A 17,998-nucleotide genomic window follows, 5' to 3' on the forward strand; every position below is an offset into this window, starting at 1 on the left:
ATTTTATTTGCATTGCGCACTTACTTTTATATGCGTAAATGTCAAGTTGCAACATTGCTTTTTTAGATGAATTGTTTCGATGTGGCCTTTTTAAGCCCCATGCTCTTAACAGACCGAGATAGGTAGTGTTTAGTGAGTTACTCCGACGTGCTCTGTCTGAATCGCGCGTGAATCGCAGGAGAGTAGTTTTTCGAACACCGGAATACAATATCATTAAGTACCTTTAACGCGAATATATTCTGGAATCTTTTGTCTGGAAATATCCAGTTAAAACTTATATGTCGCCAACTTCGTATATTGACTTCCGGTGTTGGAAGAACCACCCAGTTACGGCCGGGCGTAGCGCTTGGAGTTAAACCGCACTAGACGTACGGTCACGAGCATAAATATGTATACACTTTGGTACCATGTCACATTAACTTTCTTGTCAAATTGAACTGTAAGTCTCACTAAATGTCAAATATGTTAGTACGTCAGAGTCCTAAAGTGGGTACATTATATTGCTCATGACTGTACCTACTATGATCCTTAAGGTTTAGATAATATTGAGACGTACAGGCACCTGTATTATGTTGTACCGTGAAACGGACCACACATACGACAAGCTGTAAAAATTGTAGCAAGTTAAATAGCACAAACACCTACGAGGCTCTTTATCGAGTCAGTGTTGCTATATGAGAATAACATTTCAGTCGTATGTGTATTGTACTGTGGATTAAAATATGTGGGTACTTCATGGAACTGTTAAAATGTTTCGTAGAAATAAAAGACAAATGTATGTTGAAATGAAATTGGAATCCCGAAATATTTGTAAAGTTTTGGTTTTGTTTAACACTTTTGTATGATGAATTTTACATGGCAAATAAACGATTGTACTCGAAATGTATTTTTATTAATTAAAATAGATATGCTATAGCGGTGTGCTATGTCGCTTCATCGATTCTGCTGCGTGTTGACGCTAGCTCTCACTCTAGCAAATGATGGTTTTGAGTAACAGAAAAGGATAGATGCATAGGAAAGTGCGATGAGGTGCTGTCAGGTGCTATATTCTGCGTATTGCGATATGCGTCTGAAGGGATCCAAATCATTATAGAAGACACCAACCATTGACCAGATTGACAACTCATGCATCAAAAATAGAATAGTTAACACATTATAATTATCATCATCATCACAACAAAGTATGCTCAATCCTATGAAAAGCAGCAATTGCCAGGCGTCTGAAGATGTAAGTGTAAGTAAGTACATGAGTATTAACATTAAATTGATATCTCCAACATTCCAAAGACTTGAATTTTATTATTGAAAATTAAGCGAATTACTGACTTTTGCCACATACTTATATAAAAAGCATTAAAACTGTAAGTAAATCTTTTACTAAAAGTTTTGTTTTGTTGTACCATGCCATGCATCAATCAATGTGCGCCAACAATCAAAAGCTCTGTCAAAAACATCCTACCTAGGTACCTAGTGCAATCTCCTTTCATAAAATCCATGAAAGTCGAAAAAAGTAACTGGCCACTCTCATTCTAGTCCACTGAAGAGAAAACGATGACAACACTCAAAGCTTTTTGAATCACCGTTTTACAGACGTAATCTAAAAAAAATTGTAAAATCAAGATGAAATTTTCTTTCTTCCTCCTTCTCGAGATCCTATTGGTACTGGGCAGGTTGAACTCATTGCTTGGGAACAGTGTGCCTGTCCTGAGCCCTGATGCGGCGAAGCTGTCCATTGCGAACAAAACCCGTAATGATAACTTGCAGGTAAAATTTCGTAAAGGGTTTCACAATAAATCTTTACACCTACCTCACGGGTAGAGAGCACATATTCCCTTGTATATAAGTAGATACCTTTTCTTGCTAATGTCATGTAACCTTGGTACTAATTTTACCTTGTACCTCATATCATTTGTACCTTGGTACACATTGTATTTTGTACCTTATCATTTGTATGTTGGTACTTGTGGCTTTGTCCATGACAAAAATTACAATTACATTACAAGCGTGATTAGCTACATATTAATAACATAGTTCTTTGGACATTGTTTGATGTTTACGCGGTTAAATTATAGGTAGGTTACATGATGAGTTAGCTAAATAGAATACTTACAGAGCTAAGTCAAATACAAAGAACTAAGTATAATTAAATAATACTGGGTTATTACCGCGTTAAAATCAGGCACGTGTTGAAATATCTATCTGATTTTAACGCGGTAAGAACCCGGTATTAAATATGTGTTTTAATTGTAGTCCTTTGTATTTGACTCAGCTAACTGTATTCTATTTAGCTACCTCATCATCTATACCTTGGTATTTGAGGTTCTTTGTCCATGCCAACTCTTCCACAGTTCCTTCCATTCATAATGTTGATCGACAAGAGCAAGGATACCAGCGAGTTCTGGCGAGAGACGGAGATCCTGTCTCTGGTCCGCAACAACTTGGACAGCATTGACTATGAGCAGTGCAAAGCTGGAGAGAAGAAGAATATCGTGGTCCGGTTTCCCAGCAGAAGGACTGTCAGACCCATTTGTCGAGGACCTAGTGGTAATGTTTTTATGTTGTTATAAATAAATTTCAGGACTGACCATTGAACTTGGCACCCATTTAGATCTCACTTCTTTTGTCGTTAGGTAAACGTGAGGTAAACCTAGCTCAGACGCTGGTGGGGAGCGGGGAGTAGCCTTTCTATACGTAGTATTATTCCTCATTCTATGCCTCAAAAAACATTTCGTTTTGTGCATATTTTGGACTATGACGACTATGCTACCCAGGCATTTCTATATAATAAGAGTTCGGTGAAATCGACCATGGACCTTGCTATAGACATTCCACATCAGGACCGACCGTTTTCCACATAGTTCTTCAGAAGTTAAACCTACTTTAAAGAGAATTCATAATCAACTCTTGCACACAGACTTAACCAGTAGTGGCAGGGTTCATAGCGAACCTCCGTGCTTTTGTGATAACTTCCCGTTGCGAAGCTTCAGGGTCAGAAATCGCATATTTGAACATAAGCACTTATGTCCTTGCTACAAGAAGAAAGGGGTTCCAATCCAGACGAAGAGGAGGAAGAATATGAAGTCGGTGGAATCGACAAGTTTGACAACTGCGATGGATGTGGATTCAGATTGGAATTGTAGTTTTATTTTAATGTTTGGTTTAGTTTGAAAGTGGAAAGTGGAGCCGTGGTAGCTCAGTTGGTAGAACGCTCGCCTCTCTCTTTGAGGTCGGAGGTTTGAATCCACCACGGGCCTGAACCAATGATTGTCGAATTTGGCGTTTACGTGGTTTTCACTATAAGGCCGCGTTCAGGGACGCGCGGCGGGCGATATGGCTTAAGTGACGCGGTGGGCGACGCCACAGGTGACGCGGCGGGTGACGCGCCACGCGCCTCTATGGCACTAAACTGCGCGCGCCGCATGACGCGCCTCTATGGCACTAAACTGCGCGCGCCGCATGACGCGCCTCTATGGCACTAAACTGCGCGCGCCGCATGACGCGCCTCTATGGCACTAAACTGCGCGCGCCGCATGACGCGCCTCTATGGCACTAAACTGCGCGCGCCGCATAACGCGCCGCATGACGCGCTGCTCGATGTGCCTCTTGACGTGCCGCTTAACGCCCCGCCTCTCCATTAAAGGAGAAATCGCTTGAAGCCCCGCGCGTCGCACAGGGAGACTCCCCGCGTGTCCCTGCACGCGGCCTAAGGCGACGTCACGTACGGTCACGAGCATTAATACGTGCATTAATACTACTACTTTGGTACCATGTCACATTAACTTTTTTGACAAATTGAACTGTAAGTCTCACTAAATGGCAAATAAATGTTAGTGCGACAGAGTCCTAAAGTGGGTACATTATATTGCTCATGACTGTACCTAAGTAGGTATTTGGACATGTAACTGATATCGTACCTAATAATTGTTTATTTCTATTTAAGATCGCTACCTTTGCCCGCAATGCCCTCAATTCAGCAATTATACGGAATGTGAACTGTTCCGGGACTCTTGCAAGTAATATTTTTTTGTTAACCCTTTCTCTACAGGATTTTAGTGGTATCGTAACGAATACTGAAGGGGATGATTCAGGCAATGATACTGAAAAAAAGTTGACTTTATATCAACTGGAATATTCCGTCGCAAAATTGACGTTTTTTTTAATTTTCAATTCTACAAGCACCATGATTCTGAGTTGATATCAAGTGAAATTTCTTGCCAGAAAATTCATGAAAATTTTTAGTGTTTTTATAAAATTATTTTCAGTTCCATACTTTTGCGACGGAAAATTCTACTTGATATCAACTATGAATCATCCCTCAAAGTTTTCGTTACGATGCCACATACTAACAACCATTTAATATATAAGAAGATGATTATGTTGATAATCAAGCGTCCAGTTGAGAGCCCTCGAAGTACTGAATGCCATATGCGGCAAATCTACAATAAGTCACGTCAAAAATAGATTACCAAGCATCGGACTGCTTTGTCTTTGGAAGGCTTCTAACTCATTAAATTCAAACCTTAGCAGTGAGATAACTCAGGCTTTTGAAATACCTTTACGTACATAAAGCTTATAATTATGCTGTATACAATACGCATGTTTTTAGGGAAAGGCGAGTGTTGCCAGCTGAACGGCAGACATACTGCGACCGGAAGTATGGCAAATGGCGAGCCATGTTCATACCAGCTGATTACACCCAGTGCAGATGTTGTGACGAGTGTGTCTTCTATAGAGGTAGGTTTGCTGAGGTGAGGTTGGCTGACCGAGTCCAACTGTCAATTACTGAACCACGGAGGCCGCAGGTACTGAGAGTGGTATTAATAAACGAATCTCAGCCTTGAGACTGCTCTCAAGATCATGTCAATGTGACAGTTCTCTTATAAAAACGGAGACTTGAGCATGATCTTGATACCACCCTAAGTTTCAGGTTCTATTTTAGTTTTGGTGGTTACCTGAACAGCCTTTTGCCACACTCCGGTCAACGTGTGCTGTGTGTAGCGTGTGCTGACTGCTGGCTTACCAGCCTTATTTATTAAACAGCCTTGTTTTTTGTTGTTGTTAGAGTTTAGGTTATTTATTTATATTTTAATTTATTTAAAAAATCGGTGAGAAAGCTTTTCTCTTAGTAACATTATCTTTTTGTCGCATTTAGAATTGGACCAATCCTGCATATCAGATGAATACAGCTTCGACGCTGAAGAATTCTTGCCAGTCACTTCAATTGGTGAGCCTTGGACCTCTGCCTTCTCGTTATTATACAGGGTGTTAGTGACATCGTAACGAATACTCAGAGGGATGATTCAGACCATGATTCTGAGTTAATATCAAGTGGAATTTTCCGTCGCAAATTCATGTTGTTTTTTTAGATTTTTTTAATTATTTTCAATTCTATACTTTTGCGATGGAAAATTCCACTCGATATTAACTCAGAATAATCAGCTGAATCATCCCTCTCAGTATTCGTTACGATGTCACTTACACCCCATACAAGTACATACAGTAGCCATACAAGTAGGTATGGGTGTTAGTGACACTGTAACGAATACTGAAGGGGATGATTCAGACCATGATTCTGAGTCGATATCAAGTGGAATTTCCTGTCGGAGAAGTCATGAAAATTTTAGAGCTTATTTAAATTATTTTCCGTTCCATACTTTTGCGACGGAAAATTCCACTTGATATCAACTCAGAATTATGGCCTGAATCATCCCTCAAAGTTTTCGTTACGATGTCACTAACACCCTGTATTTAGATTTTGACCACGTCACAAATAAAAAATAAACTAGTGATGAACGTGGGTTTTAGTATTTGACAGCCCTTTGCTTATTTTTAAGGTGATAAATGTTTTATTATAGTTAGGTTAAGTTAGGTTATTAAGCTTCAGTACGACCTACTGGGTCGATAGCGATAAGCGCTGATTGAGGGTAATCGTCGACCACGCCGGTGCGGTCGGTATCGGGGTCCTGAAGTGTTACATGGTATCGCGAGCTCATTGGCTGCCTCTATGGCTAGAGTAATCGGGTCGTCGGGATCGTATATTACGTCCTCCGGACGCCGATACTTTTCAGACGACCTACTCTGAACCGGCGTGCGTGTATGAAACGATTGATGAATGTGGAGGAAGCAAGAGAAGTGGGTCCGGATCGAAGTCAATGGAATGATCCATAATCTCTGCCTCGGTGGGAAATAGGCATGAATTTATGTATGTAGCTTTGATGTGGCTTCTTTAGACCCCAGCTCAAACTCAGATTCAATGAGGGCTTTTAAGGCCTCCGTGGTCCAGTGGTTGAGCGTTGTACTCACGATCCGGAGGTCACGGGTTCGAATCCCGGTGGGGACATATCACAAAAATCACTTTGTAATCCCTAGTTTGGTTAGGACTTTTTGATTGTCTAAAAGTAAGATGATCCGTGCTTTGGAAGGCACGTTAAGCCGTTGGTCCCGGGTACCACTTACTTCTTCTTCTATCGTGTGGGTTGTGAGGTTGATTACCTACTTACTCATGTAAGTAGGTGCGTAGTCAACTCAGGGGCCTTTGGCGGCTCAATAATAACCCTGACACTAGCTTTGATGAGGTTGGTCATCCACCTCACAACCCACACGATAGAAGAAGACCGTGTTTAGATTTCAGAGCCGGCTGCAACCCTTATTGGGGCCATACTGAACAGGAGTTCCGAGCACTTAGATGCGATCACATTCTAAGACGATGTGAGTAGGTTACTTATATTCCTGGCTTAGGGTGGTATTAATAAACTAATCTTAATTTAATTTTATATAATCCCACAATTAATTCAGATTGTTTTGACTTATATTATGTTATGCATGCCCTCTGCTTAATTTGCACACCTGAATACAGGTTGAATATACCTACTGTACTAGATTTAAGACCTTTAACAATGTATATCGAGCAAATAAATGTTTTTATTATTATTATTATATCTCAGCTGAGACTGCCCTCAAGACCATGCTCAAAATCCTGTTTTTATATAAGAACTGTCACATGGATATCGTCACTGGAAAGGCAAAATTACATAAACGCCTAACTATTGCTAGACATAGAAATCGAAAACTCAAGGTAATCTGTAGATTGGATAAATGGGTAAAAAGTTATGATAAAAAACGAAAAAAATACTTTAAACGGCTTTTCAGTGACGATATGATCTTGAGAGTAGTCTCGAAGCTGATATTAGTTTATTAATATCAACTTTAGTCTATCTGTTGTAGTTTGTGCCGCTGTGCCGCGCCTTCAATTTGAGAAGCAGTAGTGCAATAGTGGAGGAGCTCGGTGGCGCAGCGGTAAACGCGCTCGGTCTGCGATTGTTGAAGTTAAGCAACTTTCGCAAAGGCCGGTCATAGGATGGGTGACCAAAAAAAAAAGTTTTCATTTCGAGCTCCTCCGTGCTTCGGAAGGCACGTTAAGCCGTTGGTCCCGGCTGCATTAGCAGTCGTTAATAACCATCAATCCGCACTGGGCCCGCGTGATGGTTTAAGGCCCGATCTCCCTATCCATCTATAGGGAAGGCCCGTGCCCCAGCAGTGGGGACGTTAATGGGCAGATGATGATGAGACAAGAATGCATAATGATACACCAACAAGAGGGTGGCCCTTAAATTAATGATGATGATGTAGAAATCGAAGCAGACCGCGTAAAAGATGGTGTGACGATCTCAGTGCTCATCGAAGGGATAGGCCGGAGATCGCGCAAAGTCGAGACTAGTGGAAATATCCAAGGGGAGGCCTTTGCCCAGCAGTGGGATCGAATGGGCTAGATAATAAGATGATGTAGTTAGCGGCAGACGTACGGGGGAGGGGAAGGGAAAGCATAGTAGTTAGGTATGCATACTTAGGTAGACTCATAGATTGTACTTACTGTATTGATTTATTGATAAGCTTAGAAGAATATTATTCTTATGGTTGTTTTCAGGCGTCCCTGTGTCCGTTCCAAATGTACCTAAAGAATCACTACACATGTAAGTATATTTTTAATCGAAAATTAATAACGTAAGTAGGTACCTAGGTAAATATGTAAGTATGTTGTTACATACAGTACAGTAGTTGTCCAAGAAACCACTATGTAGGGGAAGGCTGGGCAAAGTGAATACCCCGGGCAAAGCGAATACTCCCCACTACTCCTAAAATATTAGATATTAATTCAACACACCACTACTGTTACGTCGGGCCATCTTGGTTTAATACGCGGCAAACATCGAAGCGAGGGGCTGCGTCGTGTCCCGTCCGCGGAGTGGAGATTTGTGTTTTCGTAAATAAAAGATTGATTTTACGCGGTAAGTACATTGATTAATTCTCCTATATTTCTAGTTTTTGATTCTTAGGAATGTCTTAATTCAGTAGCATACCAAAATAGGTTTTTATGGTATATTTAACAGAAAGTCAGAATTATTAGTTTTTGCATGAAATGTGTTAACCTCAAAATTTACCTAGTGGGGCAAAGTGAGTAGGGCAAAGCGGATACCATATCCACTGATGACTTATTATCTAAAAAGGTCTTTTACTTGTTTCAGATGATGAATAAATTTAAAAAAATTTATTCACCGTTTTCACCGAAGATTAGGAAAATATATATAAAAGAAGACGGTAAACTAATTGAAAATTGGATTCGTTGTGACATTTGTCAACAATGGTATCACGAAGATTGTTCTGCTTTTGATGGCACTTAAGGGTATACCTGTGACAATTGCCAATCTTAATTTTATAATTTTATGGTCAATAATAAAAGTTATTGTTTCAGTTTATTAAAGTTATTTCTATATTTTCAGAGACTGATTATGGGTATTCACTTTGCCCAAGTGCTGTATCCGCTTTACCCGGGGTACCGGGCAAAGCGAATACAATCGTACTTTTTTTTATTTTAACTGCAGTTGATTATTGTTTAAATATTCTTGGTTACTGATGTTGGTATTTGTAAGAGCAATAAATAAAGACTAATTTGTGATAATTATTTTGTTTTTGTATTGTAAACCTTTTCTGCTATAACCTTAAATACCTTAAGGTATCCACTATGCCCGGCCTTCCCCTAAATGAATACTTAGGTATCATTATCTCCCTAGCATTACCTAACCTGAACATTTGACAGGTCCGGTTTTTTACAGAAGCGACTGCCTGTCTGACCTTCCAACCCGCGAAGGGAAAACCAGCCCAATACAAGTTAGGTCACATACCACCGAAAATACATTTCTCGGGAATGTGGGGTTTCCTCACGATGTTTTCCTTCACCGCTGAGCACGTAATAATTATTTAATATACAAACATGAATTCGAAAATAAATCCCACAATCATTGGTCATTGGCCTGTGCTGGATTCGTACCTGCGATCTCAAAGTAAGGGGCAAGCGTACCAACAAATACCAACTAGGCTACCACGGCTAAATTTGACATCCCTAAGAATTAATACTTAGGTATGTCACATTTAAAAATGGTTTTGGTCGTATTTACGGTTGCGGTTGGTTTGGTTGTATGCTTCAAATCGCCAAAAACATGTGTATTAAAACAAGGGCTTTAATACACATGTTTTTTGGCGATTTGATGGTTCCCAACGGGAAATAGGCGTGTTATTATGTGTGTTGATGGTTCATTTTATGCTCAGAGACCCAAAAGATCTTATTGTACTTATGTGTTTGTTGGTGGTTCATTTTATGCTCAGAGACCCGAAAAAATACTCAGTATTGTAGCTACGTACCAATGTGTGTGGTTATGTTGGCAGGCGTCGCAACTTCCGGTACGAGCCCCCCTCTGGTGGTAGCGACTGTCCAGTCTCTTGCCGGGGATATGATTGCAAAGAAGGTATATATTATTTATTTGGAGGTACGCCATTCATTTAGTCCCATAAAGATATAACCAATAGGGTATCTGAATGGGTCAAAGATAAATTATAAACTTGCCGCGGGGGTGGGCGCCATTTAGGTACTTCAGTAGGCCGGAGCGAGATGGTGGCTGAGTTCGAATAGGGACCCAGCCCAACGGGGTAAAACGTAGAACCCTTGCCCAGGGATACGGATGAAGACCTCAACGATTGCAGAGGCGGAGATGGGAGCCATCTGTACGGCAATGCGGGGCGGAAGGGGCAAGTCACAGGGACTGTAACCTGGAACGCGACAGAGGGCAGCAGTAACTGTCAGTACTATTCAGAGACGGAGGTCAGGAGTCTTAGCTCGGCTTTGAAATAGACTACTCTGGGCGCCATCCCACTCGCGTCAGACAGAGTACAGCGGAGCGGAAGGCCAGACGGAAACCACTGCCCTATTTTTCCCTAAAAAGTACCATGGAGAGCATTAGTGGTGATGAACACTAGCATGTTGGCAATGTTTTGTTTTTGTTTCAGATAAGCTGAAGGAGGCTCAATGCCGCCCTGGTGCGTTCCTCCCAGACAGGGACACCTGCAACTGCTGCGGGAGGTGCAGCTCATACCAACGTTAGTGTTTGGTTCTTTTATCATTTAAATATTATAAAGATAGACCTCGTATAACAAATGGATAGCCAATCTCTGTAAACAGCGGCCGCGGCGCCTTTGTTGAGGTTTTTATTTTGTGAAATCAATTATGTTCCAGAATTAAACGAGAAATGTGCAGAATTCAAAAAGACAGTCCATAATGTAAATGGTACCAAGGAAATCGAGGTAAGTTTCGTACAACTTTTCGGTTGATTGTATCGTGTGTGCAATAAAATATAAATAAGTATTTGATTTGAATTTTGATTTGATTTGATTTGTGTGCACTCAAGTGGCGAGCGGGCTGATGCGGGGAATTTCCTGGCTCTGTATGCACCAAGCTAAACTTAGGGCAGATGTTTTGTTTTGACGTGACTTATCGAAGATTGGCAAATGGCATTAACTACTTGCCCGGAACCGTGGTGTGCCGTCCCCAGGAATGTTCCGAAGTGGGAATGTTCCTGTTGTAAGAACTCTAATAGTAAGGACAATGGCTGCTTTTTTTAAAAAATATTCTTTTTTTGTACTCTGCTCTTATCTGCCTAAAGATTAAAGCTTACATAAGGTTTGCGTCTTTCTACTGCCGGGAACATTCCCAAAGTGAGGACTGACTGAATGAGGGACTCTCCAATCGACGAGGGACGATTGTGAATCCCAATACCGACCCCGCCGGCGTGGTCGATGATTTCCCTCATTCAGCGCTTATCGCTATCGACCCACTAGGATCGATTAATCCTTTCAAATATTTTTCCTCTCAGACGACGCCCTGAGCCGAGGTTCGCGCCCAACTGGGCACCCTCAGGCCTGTTGTCTTAAACGTTGTACCGGGTGAGAACACAAGTAGAACTTTTTCTCCAGGTGGAAGAAGAATTCCTGGAGCCAGGCTGCGACGACGGGCTCGTGTGCCGGCAGGGTCGCTGCCAGGACATCCACACCGTGAAGACCACGGTCGGCAGCCGCCGGAAAAGAGACGAGAGCGACCTTGAAGCCAATGGTGACTTGAGGATGAACATCTCATCGGCTAATCACTCGTTCTTCGCGTCCATACATATATAAACAAAACATGAAGAGCCTTTAAACGTCCCACTGATCCGCACAGGCCTCTCCTCAATTAACCGGAGGGGGTATGGAGCATACTCCACTACGCTGCTCCGCTGCGGGTTGGTGGAGGTGTCTATAGGCGGGACTAACGTGATTTCCGAAGCACGGAATACATACACACGCGTACATAAGTATACGTTGGCAATCCGCATTACCTACAGACACATATACAATGCAATGAGCATTTGAGCACATTATATTAAGTAGGTATTTTAAGTTTCTTCACTCCAACTCTTACAAAGATAAGGAGTATTTATAGTGCACAGTTAGCTAAGTAATATTAAGTAGTAGTTGTCTAGTTTGGGATGTACAATTCAATACAATACAAATATACTTTATTGTACCAAAATAAAAGGATATATTAACAAAGGACTCCTAACTAAGTACATGGCAAATTGCCCATAAGGCAAGGAAATATATAAAAATTAAAAGATTGCGGGTGCAAACTAGAAGTACAACTTACCAATAAAATATATACTACCCTAGAACAGGCAGTTATTTTTTTTGGATTTCCAAAGGATTCCAGGCCTTACTACCTTAATTAAAGGTTGCTAAATACTTCTGCAGAGCCGTGCAAACGCGAGCTGAAGTTCTTCAAGAAGAAGTACGGCCCTGACGGCCATCTCCACTACGATGCGCCGCAGTGCACGCCGCTTTGGCTCTACGCCCCTGTACAAGTAAACAGCTATATACGTAAAATCTATTTATTTTTTATGGAGAGTGCCGGTACCAACCTCAGCGGCGGACTTGCGCCAATTGAGTTTTTAATTTAACTTAAGTGCAGTTTTCACTAACACAGTTGATTTGATTAATCATGTCAAATCACACCAAAGTTCATGAATTTGAACATCGACGGCGCTTAGAGCTTGACGCCAAGCGCGATGAATTGAAAGCCCGACCACCTACGGTGATCAATTATGCATATTTAAATGGTGTACTATGTGCGAGGATCTTTTCCAATAAGATTGGCTATATAAGCCACATGCGAGCACATGAACGTCGGAGTTGAAGCAGTCGCCGTAGCCGAAATCGGCTCGTTAATGATATCACCGTAACGAACTCTGAGTTAATGTCAAGTGGATTTTCCTATCGGAAAATTCATGAAAATTTTAGTGTTTAATTATTCTCCGTTCCATACTTCTGCGACGGAAAATTCCACTTGATATCAACTCAGAATCATGGCCTGAATCATCCTTCAAAGTTTTCGTTACGATGTCACTAACACCCTGTACCTATACGGCGATACGGCTCACCAACTATCACGTCGGTCTAACAGAAAGCTCGGTGAGGTGTGGGTACTTAGTTTGACTTGCGATGGACGTACCTCTGACTACCCCATTGGGATATAGTAGTGTGTATGTTCTATTTTATTCTAAAGTGGGCAACTTGGGTAGCGCAGGACCGATCGTCGTGGGGATCCTTGGGGGAGGCCTATGCCCAGCAGTGGGCGTCGTACGGCTGGTAATGATGATGATGATGGGCAACTTGATTGTAAACAAGATACCTTGCCGACCGACAAAGCCCTTGCTTTCAATTTCACGCACTTAAGGGTTTCGAACCGACGCTCCCCGATTGAGAAGCAAACCAGTGATTCGAGCTGTATTCTTCTTCTTCTTCTATCGTGTGGGTTGTGAGGTGAATTACCAACCTCATCAACCCTGGTGTCAGGGTTACTATTGAGCCGCCAAAGGCCCCTGACATGACTCATATAACGACTACATACTTACTTAAGCTGTATTAGCTGTAGAGTTAATCTGTAATAAAATAATGCTAATATACTTAAGTATAATGTTACTTTTCCATTCCTCCAGTGCCGTCGCTTCGTGTGCTACTGCTCGTTGGAAGACGGCAGCATCATACAGGGGATCAAAGTACCGAGAGTTGAAGTCACCAACATGAACTGTGGTTGGTAGTAATACCTTAATAATAATAATAATAATAAAAAAGTTTATTTAGGTAAAATCTACGACACACATATACATTTACAACATTAAAATATACACACATTAACATTAATATTTAAGTAGTTGGAAAACATAAAGGTATATGGGTGCCGCAGTTCACCAAAACAGGCCAGGGTTCAGTGAAAATTTACCCAGAGGGCAACACTGATTTTCAACCCACGCCCATCGGTGAAACGCGAGTACCCGCACAATAAACCTTCTTTTCTTTAATATCTTTATTCGCGGTTTCCCAATGGGGACATTGTCGAAATCACTTTGTGAGACTGTCCTTTGTTTGGTAAGGACTTTTCAGGCTTGAATCACCTGATCGTTCGAAAAAGTAAGTTGATTCCGTGCTTCGGAGGGCACGTTAAGCCGTTGGTCCCGGCTATTAGCCGTAAAAACACCTCCACCAACTCGCAGTGGAGCAGCGTGGTGGAGTATGCTCCATACCCCTCCGATTGATTGAGGGGAGGCCTGTGCCCAGCAGTGGGACGTATATAGCCGGTTTATGTAAGTTGGCAGTTTATGTCCTATAGGACAACTCCTAAATTTTTCACTACTTTAAATTTTATAGTGGTAAAAAATATTGTCATGCATTTATTCATTGTATTTGGAGCTAAAATACACATGAATTATGATTTTTTGATAATGAAAATCGTTGGTTTAGATTTAGACCTACGTTGGGATTCTAACCTGCGACCTAAAAGTGAGAGTCAAGCGTTCTACCCACTGAGCTAGGGTCTTGTCTGCTACGGCTAACACGCGTAACGTGATAAAATTTTGTCACGGGTCATTTTATCGAATCTGACGAAATAATTATATCGTTTTGTCGATTGGTGCTAATATGTGAACCCGAATAAGTCATGGCGGTCTGTACCGGGTGAGAGCCTTCAGCGCACCCCATTTGTTCGGCCAAGTAGTTAATGCTATCTGCGGCAAATCTACAACAAGTCACGTCAAAAAAAAATCACGAAATCACGTGGCACGCATGTTAGGGATAAAAAGAAACTTAACGACTTCGACTTTATTGAATCGTTCGATAATTTTATTATGTTGTGCATGTTAGCCCTGCTCATCATCAGTCATCATCATCAGCCCATTAACGTCCCCACTGCTGGGGCACGGGCCTTCCCTATGGATGGATAGGGAGATCGCAGGCCCAGTGCGAATTGATGGTTATTAACGACTGCTAGTGCAGCCGGGACCAACGGCTTAACGTGCCTTCCGAAGCACGGAGGAGCTCGAGATGAAAACTTTTTCTTTTGTGGTCACCCATCCTATGACCGGCCTTTGCGAAAGTTGCTTAACTTCAACAATCAACAACAACAGACCGAGCGCGTTTGCCGCTGCGACACCGAGCTCCACAACTCCTGCTGGTATCGACAAAATACTTCGACATTCGCCTGTGATATACAGGGTGTTAGTGATGTCGTAACGAATACTGAGGGGGATGATTCAGCTCTTGAATCCTTCTATCATGTGGGGTATGAGGTGGATTACCAACCCCATCAACCCTGGTGTCAGTGTTACTATTGAGCCGCCAGAAGCCCCTGACATGACTCATGTAACGACTACTTACCAGTAAGTAGTAACCGGGACCAACGGCTTAACGTGCCTTCCGAAGCAGGGATCATATTACTTTCGGACAATCAGGTGATCAGCCTGTAATGTCCTATCAAACTAGGGATCACAAAGTGATTTTTGTGATATGTCGCCATCAGGATTTGAGCCCGGGACCTACGGATCGAACTCAACGCTTAGACCACTGGACCACGTAGGACTGGACTCCGAGGAGGAAGACCTCCTTAGGTGGTCCCTGTTTGGTACATATTAAAGTCTATCTATCTACTCTCCCTATATGCACCCACGGCTGGGTATAGGCCTCCTATCTTTCACGCCATCCTTTCCGGTCCTGTGGAAGTCTCATCCATTGCTTTCCGGCATACCTCACAATGTCACTAGTCACTGCTTATTAAAAGTACAGTCACGACCATCAATATGTATACACTTTGGTACCATGTCACATTAACTTTTTTTGACAAATTGAACTGTAAGTCTCACTAAATGTCAAATATGTTAGTGCGACAGAGTCCTAAAGTGGGTACATTATATTGCTCATGACTGTAATGTAGACGACAGGTCGACATGGCAATTCTCTAGTGACGTGACGTTTTCAATATCGATATATTTTTATTATGTATGTATCAAAATGTGAATAAAATAATACCACGTTTTCATTTAAGTTAATATTTATTCATCTGAATCATCTAACGTATCGCTACAAAAACATAAAGAATCTTCGTCACTGGTATCTCCGACTTTTATAATAAAATCTTCCATTTCATTTTCCATTCCCATGTCTTTTTCCCAATATTCATTTTCAAGGTTCTGGACATGTTTTTCGAAATTGCTCCAGTTTTCTGCCGTGACTGACAAAATTGCATTCGTTGTTATCTCTTTAAGCTTTGTCAAACACAAATCGAAGTCAAACACGCGACGAAGATGCAACCGTAGCCATTTTTAAAACACAATAGGAATAAATTATGTGAGCGAGATTATAATCGATAAACGCGGTCGATACGGACTCGTGCGACACTTAAGACTAAGACGCCGCGGGGACTGTGCGGGTGTGCGGGGCGACCCCGCCTCCGCGGCTCACCTCATGCCCCGATTGCCATGTCGACCTGTCGTCAACAGTACCTATGTAAAATAAAATTGTGTTAATTTGTGCCAACAGATTGTGCGCGCGAGAAATGCCGTACGGGCTCTGACGTGGAGTGCGATGGTTATGGCAACTACAAGGAGGCGGTGTTCACGCCGCACTCCGACGTCTGGAGCGAGAAGGCTTACGATGACGTCGGTGCTGGTAAGTCCGAGCTATCTATCGACCCACTAGAGTCGATTAATTCTATCAAATATTTTTCCTCTCAGACGACGCCCTGAGCCGAGGTTCGCACCCAACTGGGCACCCTCAGGCCTGTTGTCTTAAACTTTGTACCGGGTGAGAGCCTTCAGCGCTCCCCATTTGTCCGGCCAAGTAGTTAATGCCATCTGCGGCAAATCTACAATAAGTCACATAAAAAAAAATACTGAGCTAAGACTGAGATATTTTTGATCATACTTAGGTTTATAGAATCTTTATTTCTTATTAAAGACTTACAGTCACTTACATAAGAAATACTTCATAATAATCATGCTTACGATGCTATACAGAAACAAAGTTATCGGATGTTCTAAATATAAATATTTTGTATTACATAACGGGAAAGTTTGGCCTTAAAATGAGCGATCTGAGTCAATACGTTTCATATCGGACTGTAGTCGGTTATAAAGTTGTGCTCCCTCGTATGTAAACATTCGCTTACCGTAGTTTGTTCGTATCTTTGGCAATACGATATAGCTTGCGCGTCGAGTTATACGCTTACTAATATGTTTTGTTTGCGTGAGAGAGATTGATGTGTGTATTTTTTTGTTAAGCACTTTCCGAAGGAGAATACAAGTGTATTACGAAAAGTAATGATAAAATTGTAGCCTATCACATTGCCGGTAAAGTGGTTACGGAATTTGAGAAGCAGTAGAGCTATAGTAGTTATCTGTTACCAGGAGTAGTAGCAGAGTGGGGTTGAACCGGCGACAGCGGTTCTCATACAAAATGCGCGTTAGGGTCTTACCAACCTCTTTTCTTCTCTTCTTGTATTCCGTGGGTAACGTATTACATTTTTTGTTTCAGAATCCCAAACACCCGTGCGCACGTCATCACAAGAACCAATCCAAGAGCCAGCCACAATGATGTCATCATAACCCTGATGATGCATCTAAGAAATTACCAAGTATCCATAGTTTTATAGGTTCCAAGTTAAATTTTGTATTCTTTGTTAAGTTTTTATTGGTATTTTGGATTTAGTTAAAGCGTTACATAATTTGTCAATGGGGTTTTTATTATACGTATATGATTTCATCATCTCCCTAGCATTATCCCGTTTTTCACGGGGTCCGCTTACCTAACCTGAAGATTTGACAGGTCCGGTTTTTTACAGAAGCGACTGCCTGTCTGACCTTCCAACCCACGAAGGGAAAACCAGCCCAATTCAGGTTAGGTCACATAACCCGAAAATGCGAAACATTGGATTTCCTCAAAATGTTTTCCTTGAGTTTTTCTCACTGGTCAGATTGATGGTCAGACTATTCTGACCAACGGGAAGTTTTGTTCTCGTTGTTCAGATTCATTTAATAGCTGGTGGACATCGCAGAAAAAAGTACAATGAAATTAAAAAATGTTTTGCATATTTTTATTTAGTTACTTTTGTTCCAAAATACAATTTTGAGCCGTATCGCCGTCTATAATGGTCGAGCCAACTATGTTAAAAAAACGAAATGCGAAAACTGCGAACGAAAACGACTGTAATTCCGAAAAATAACAGAAATAGAAATATTTATTAGAGATTATATGGAATTTTGTTCAGGGAAGATGGATGACTAACCGGCCGCGACAAACTGAAAAATGGCGC

The 17,998-nt window shown here is 41.6% G+C and overlaps 1 protein-coding gene and 1 long non-coding RNA gene across 2 annotated transcripts; both read left to right on the plus strand.

The window, feature by feature from the left end:
• Positions 1–1,620: 1,620 nt before the first annotated feature.
• On the plus strand, positions 1,621–17,291 carry LOC126376800 (uncharacterized). The gene is made up of 15 exons (XM_050024347.1): positions 1,621–1,764; positions 2,349–2,544; positions 3,941–4,013; positions 4,607–4,734; positions 5,153–5,224; positions 6,625–6,708; positions 7,925–7,970; positions 9,721–9,800; positions 10,339–10,428; positions 10,565–10,632; positions 11,302–11,437; positions 12,112–12,221; positions 13,356–13,449; positions 16,228–16,356; positions 17,221–17,291. Exons 1-15 carry the CDS (start codon positions 1,621–1,623, stop codon positions 17,289–17,291), a joined length of 1,521 nt encoding a protein of 506 aa, XP_049880304.1.
• On the plus strand, positions 8,076–8,956 carry LOC126376902 (uncharacterized). The gene is made up of 2 exons (XR_007567773.1): positions 8,076–8,285; positions 8,523–8,956. It is a non-coding gene; the product is annotated as an uncharacterized LOC126376902 (long non-coding RNA).
• Positions 17,292–17,998: the final 707 nt, after the last annotated feature.

The sequence above is a fragment of the Pectinophora gossypiella genome, chromosome 21, assembly GCF_024362695.1.
Source record: "Pectinophora gossypiella chromosome 21, ilPecGoss1.1, whole genome shotgun sequence".
Classification (NCBI taxonomy): Eukaryota; Metazoa; Arthropoda; class Insecta; order Lepidoptera; family Gelechiidae; genus Pectinophora; species Pectinophora gossypiella.

Excerpts from the sequence above, each read along its gene's own strand:
- LOC126376800 (XM_050024347.1), top strand. The coding sequence starts at position 1,621 with ATGAAATTTTCTTTCTTCCTCCTTCTCGAGATCCTATTGGTACTGGGC. Across the intron at positions 12,222-13,355 it reads GGCTCTACGCCCCTGTACAA|TGCCGTCGCTTCGTGTGCTA; the intron begins GTAAACAGCTAT and ends CCATTCCTCCAG. Across the intron at positions 16,357-17,220 it reads TTACGATGACGTCGGTGCTG|AATCCCAAACACCCGTGCGC; the intron begins GTAAGTCCGAGC and ends TTTTTGTTTCAG.